This window comes from Prionailurus viverrinus, chromosome C1, assembly GCF_022837055.1.
Source record: "Prionailurus viverrinus isolate Anna chromosome C1, UM_Priviv_1.0, whole genome shotgun sequence".
NCBI classification, from domain to species: domain Eukaryota; kingdom Metazoa; phylum Chordata; class Mammalia; order Carnivora; family Felidae; genus Prionailurus; species Prionailurus viverrinus.
The window spans coordinates 29947881-29953880 of record NC_062568.1 but is presented as its reverse complement, the minus strand read 5'-3'; the positions used below and the strand labels follow the sequence as shown (position 1 = coordinate 29953880).

The 6000-nt window shown below is 42.5% G+C and overlaps 1 protein-coding gene across 1 annotated transcript in view; it reads left to right on the top strand.

Annotated features, from left to right (window-relative positions):
* The first annotated feature begins 516 nt into the window (after positions 1-516).
* Positions 517-6000, top strand: part of AOX1 (aldehyde oxidase 1) — an 84362-nt gene continuing 78878 nt past the window's right edge. The window contains exons 1-4 of the mRNA XM_047871123.1: positions 517-570; positions 2544-2598; positions 4086-4185; positions 5459-5567. Coding sequence (XP_047727079.1) covers positions 517-570; positions 2544-2598; positions 4086-4185; positions 5459-5567 — 318 coding nt within the window. The remainder of the gene's footprint in view (positions 571-2543; positions 2599-4085; positions 4186-5458; positions 5568-6000) is intronic.

Here is a 6000-nt window from a genome sequence, read left to right as displayed (position 1 = left end):
CCTCACACCTCCACTTTAGGACACAGAGTAGACTTATCCATATGATTTCCTATGAGGACACTTCTGAGTCAAATAAGAAAAAAGTTGGAAAAGTGCAAGCTCTCAGAAAGCCCACTTGTAGCTCTCTTTGAGAAGAAGGAAATCTGTCCAGAATATATTCCCGGGGCTGAGACAGTGTGCAGAGTAGGTTTAAGTTTAGATGGTTGCTTATGGTCTTCACACTACAGCCCTCCAACTTACAAGAAAGCAAGAAGAGGGGTGGGTTGTGCATGGAGTGAGCTTCAAAGCCAGGATTGGTGGGAAGCAGAGTAAGAGAGGCTGGGCCACACAGGTGCCCCAGACTTAAAAGGCCACAAAGCAAGGGAGTCTCCACCCCCTGCCCTGCTCTCTGGGGCTCTGAGCTGCCTGCTCTTTCACAGAGAGGGATTTCTGTTGCTTAGTGCTATATTTTCATTTCTCTGGCGCCAAAGAACATCTGCATCTAGAGTTATAAGGTGAAACTTATTTACAGGTGCAATGTCTTGCCCACCGAAATCAGATGACTTGGTTTTCTTTGTGAATGGGAGGAAGGTAAGTGTTGGGTGATACTACTGTGGCTTGCAGAGACTACTAGCTTGAGGGGAATTCTTGTCCAGTCAGGGACAAGAAGCCAGGGGTGAAGAATCCATACTAATTTGGCCTCTTCCCCACTCAGCCAAGACTCAGCTTCTGAGAATATGGGGAGGTGGTAAAGCGTTAGGGTTAATCACATATGCCTTGGCATCAAGCAGTCTTGTTCCAATCCAGCTCTTGCATTTACTGTATGTCTTCATGCAAGTTGCTTCACCTCCCTGAGCCTCAGACTACGTAGTCCTAGAATCTACTTCCTAAAAAGATTAAAAGAGAAATGCTCCTTTTATTGACTAGGAACCCCCTTTTCCCTTATAAAGCACTTAGCACTGGGCCTGATATACTGGAAGCACTGTATCTAGTAACATATCTTGATCCTCAAACTCAGGATGACCAGAAATAGAGCTTCCTTTGTTTTTATCAACTTAATTTTTCTGTTGAGACTCCATTAATCAGAATTAGTCGAAATGTAATTGCAGTCAATTTTCAATCCATCCCCTCTTTCCCAGGTTGTAACTAAGTTCTAGGGGGAACATATGTGACAAGAAGAGGGGCTCTTCCAGTGTCACTTTCTCCTAGCATCCCCTCTTTGGTTCTCACCACTTGTCCACACAGGCCACTGGCTGACCCTCAGTGCCCTCTGCCAGGTCCACTCTGCTCATGAGCCTCAGTCTCTCCCTCAAAGGAACCATTATGTAGTTCCCAAGGCATATGGCTTCTTTGGCATCTTTCCACCTCCTGTAAGGCCCCTTGGCTACCCGATCTCACAAACCTAACTGGGATTTTTCCATGTCCACCCTCCCACCCCAAGAAAGGAAATAGAACAGAGAGCATCTAAGTTCTCATCATGTCCCTTGTAACTCTGTCTCCTGTCTCCAGTCTCCACAGCCAGCAGCCACCATACATTCTTCCAAACCTGCTTTCCAGAGCTGAGTCCTAACTCATTTGTTCCACTGGCCTAGACTTTGGAGGCTTCTTCCTCTATTTTCTGTTCCAAGCCCCTTCTGAGTCACGAGCCCAGAGTTATTCTTTGGGATCTACAGAAATTCATATTTTTCTTCTGGGGAGAAAGGAAGAACCTAATATGAATAGCTCACTGTTTCTTCCTTTCCTCTGGTGCAACAGAATGGCTAAGGTGTTTTCAGGAAATGCAAAGGTAAAGTCAAAGGAAATATTACAAAATGAGCAAATGGGAAAGAAGCACCAGAGATGATCCCTCCAGGCTTCTGAGTGATACTCCCCCACTTGTCAAGGAACGGGAGGTAGGAATTCTAGTGTTCCACCAGAGGCGCCCTGGGTCCTGAGCTTGGACAACAAGTCTCACCATCAGCCTCTCTGCCTGAAGGGACTAGCACACTCAGAGATCCCTTGAGGATGACAGCAACTCTCCCCACCTCCCCTTTCTGCTACCAACTCTTGAGATCCCTCATGTTATCAAATGTAGTCCCTGCTGGAGGTGTTTCAGAGGTGCCAGATGAGAAACCCTTCCTATACAGACTTCTTCCTTCTAGGACCCTTCATTGTAAACACACACACACACACACACACACACACACACACACCATCCAAGTCTCTCCCCAATTTAAAATATTCCAAGAGTAAAAAAGACTGAGTTGGAAATTCTACAAAAACAAATGGTGGAGCAAAACATGAAGAATACAGCTCCCAGGGGTGGCTTACCCAGGGGTGGCTCCCCACTCTAATCACATATAAAAACATTGTTGTGCCACTTTCTTGGTGAGTCTCCAGCTCTGTAATGTATGTGAAATTCGTTTGCCTTTACAACAACAACAACAAAAAAAAAAAAAAAAAAAAAAAAAAAGGCAATGAAAGTATTATGCCCTGGTCCCTAAATCATTAGCAGGCCATTGCAGACATTCCACTGTGTCACCAATTTGATCCCCATAATAATCTCTTTTCTGTTTCCAATGCAGGTGATAGAGAGGAATGTGGACCCAGAAGTCACTCTGCTGAACTTTCTACGAAAGAACTGGACCCTTTTGATCAAAGTCTGGGCAGTGTCTATGTTTGCCTTAAAACTCTAGGCCTGCTGTGATTGTGAAAACTAATCTACCCTCTCCATCCCCAGTCAGCCTCACTGGCCCTTCTCTCTGCTTTTGGCAATGGTTTTAAGGATATTAAGTTAATTGGGCTATTTGGAGAGGATGAAGTTTCCCCAGAGCTTCTTATATCTCAATTTAATAGCAATGAAATGGAAGCTAAGCTCTTTACTTCAGCACTAATTATTCTTTTAAGGGCTTTCCAAATTCCCAGGAGGGTGGTTATATAATAGAGGTATGTGTTGCATGTACCATGCCCTGGAGGGAAACCACATTCTCCAGATTCAGGAAGAGCATGTGTCATAGGAAAGGATTGCCTTTCCCTATATCCATTTTCTTATGGCAGATGTTCCCTACCATTTTATATTCTGAAATTTAGATCTTCATAATGACAACCATTTTCATTGGTAGGTCTAATATATCTCTCAGAGAAACCAAAAAGTAAATAAAAAAATGGAAGAAATTATAAATTGGTGGAGTCAACCCATGGACAAGTTTTGTTTAAAAGCCCACATGGTTTTTAATTAGTTGTCGATGTTTGAAAATGAGGAAATCTCATATTTTAGAAAATCAACATTTCTCAGTTTCTCATGAAAAATGAGCAAATAGTCATTCGTGTGTGGGTAGCAGTCTAGCCGACTGGAGTAGGGACTGTCTAGAAAGGGGTACAAGCTCTCCAGTTACACTCCAGCTTATTCCACTCATTGACATGTCCTCTCTGATAAACATCTGAGGTTATGACTTAATTTAGGTGAACAAGCCCTATGGCTTAAAAAAAAAAAAAGTCAGTGATTCTGAAATCTTTGTAGCCAGTCTATTGAATTATATCCAATCTCATAAACTGGGTGGAAATGGACCACAATTAGGGAGAAGGATGACTAAATAGAGAGGCACAGAGACTGAGCCTGGATTTGAGCTTGGACTCAGAACAAGGGAGAGCAGAGGGACACTCCAGGTGGGATCTGAAGGTAAGGATGGGAGTTTTCTTCAAAGGCTCACTCATTTGTTTTCAAATGCAATACAAATGGACAAAACTAGCAATTCATTGAACTGCTAAAAATAAGATATTCTCTTCCAGTTACATGATTGGAACCCAGAATACCTATAATGAAATAGGACTTTTCAAAGGAATTTTACAGCCATCATCCTACAAGATGTATATGATAAGCCTATGAATATAAAGTAACTATTACTTTTCCCTCTTTGCAAGTGAGAAAATGGGCAGGGAAAGGTTAATATGTTCAGTATCACACAGCTAATAAGATCTAGAGTGGCCTGAGAGCTGGAGGCAGGTGAATGACTTCTCAGACCTGTCCTTCACCCCCCAAAGACCTTCCTCACTAGCAACACCTGAGGGAGGTGGCTATAATGGGCGTAACATATCCATGTGGCATCTTTTCCTTGACCACCCCCTTCTAGTACGCCTCACAGGAACCAAGTATGCCTGTGGAAGAGGAGGCTGCGGTGCCTGTACTGTGATGGTGTCCAAGCATGACCCAGTGTCTGCAAAGATAAGGTATCCTACCCAGAAGCTCAGAGGCCAGAAGTGGCCTTTGTTTCTTTGCCAGGCTTGTATTCTCATCCCAGAGCAGAAGATCCCTAAGATCTCATGATTCTAACCCTTTCTAGATCTTCAACCCCTCTGAAAATCTGATAAAAGCTCTGAGCCCCCTACTCAGAAGGTACATAAACTAATTATATTTTGCACACACTTTCAGGAAGATTACAGACATCCTAAGGCCCATCTATGCATCCCAGGTTAAGAAACCCCAATTTAGGCAAATCATTCACTTTACAGATGAAGAAACTGAAGCTTAAAGAGATGAAGTGACTTGTTCAAAGTCATACAAGGTTGTAGATCAAGGACTTGAACCCACATTTTCTGGCTCTGAAGATAATGCCTCTTCTGCTGGGCTGGACCAACCCTGCAGAGCAGAGACCTGGCTCATGGTTGCATCCTTTAATTAAGAGCTGGATTCCAGGATTTGGGCTGCTCCCAGATCCACTAGCCCCCAAAAATCAAGAAATGGTCTCAGAACACATTCCATTCCACTGTTGAATGAACTTATCCAAAGAGTTTTAAATTAACAAGCAAAAGAAAAAAAATCTCAAATGTAGACATAAAAGACATAAGTATGCCTTTAATTTGTTATGGGGTCAATAGCCTAATGAATACTAGTTGAGGTCCAATTATACTCCTGGTAACTTGAATCCACTCCCATTGTGTCCAGGGCCAAGTAAATCTGTTCTGGACTTAGAAAGTTTTTCTGAGGGGCACCTGGGTGGCTTAGTCAGTTGAGTGTCTGACTCTTGATTTTGGCTCAGGTTATGATTTCATGGTTATGGGATCGAGCCCTAAGTCAGGCTCCTAGATGAGCATGGAACCTGCTTGGGATTCCCTCTCTCTCTTTCTCTCTCTGCTTTTCGCTATCTCTCTCTCTCTCTCTCTCTCTCTCTCTCTCTCTCCTTCCCTCTCTCCCTCTCTCCCTCTCTCTCTTTCAAAATAAATAAATGTTAAAAAGTTTTTTTTTAATTTTTCTGAAGTTCAGAATGCCCAAGTTCCCTCTAAGAATCCCCAATTCTTACAGATAGTACAGGGTCAGCAGAGAGGATTCTAAACTCATCCTCCCTGTCTCCCCTTCAGTTCCCCATCCCTGAGGCTGAATGATAGGCTTGGTTTTTTGTTTTGTTTTCTTTTGTTTTGTTTTTTTTTTTGATGTCCTTCTTGCTTCCCAAAAGGGAAGAACTGTGTTACACTCCTTGATTTTCCTTTTATTCCTCATATGAAGACACTTCTCCATTACTGCATGTCTGGTGCCCATCTGCTCTCTGTATGGGGCTGCTGTCACCACTGTAGAAGGTATTGGAAGTATCAACACCAGGCTTCACCCTGTGCAGGTAAGAGCACGTTGTAATGTTCTCATTCTTAACTTTTTCTTTTTAACCAACACAGTGTTGACTGTGCTGCCTGGAGCTTCTAGGTTGTGATCAGGTAAGTAGAAGCTTTGGATGCATATTGATCAAGATAATAACATCTAAGTGATTTAGAGAAAGCTGGAAATCCATCCACATTTTATTAGATGGTCATCTTTTTTCTTACTTTTTCCACTTGAATGATAAGCAGGATTATCAAAACATTGATTAATAACTATGTGACTATAGGCTGGAATAAATATTGTACAAAAGATATTATTCATAGGCTAAAATGTCAGAGGCAAACAAGATAAAACTCAGGATTATTCCCTGTGGCATAGGAGGTCTTAGGAGTAAAATTAGAACCAAGGCTGACTATACCAGACCACAAACACAATCATTTTTTTAAGTTTGTTTA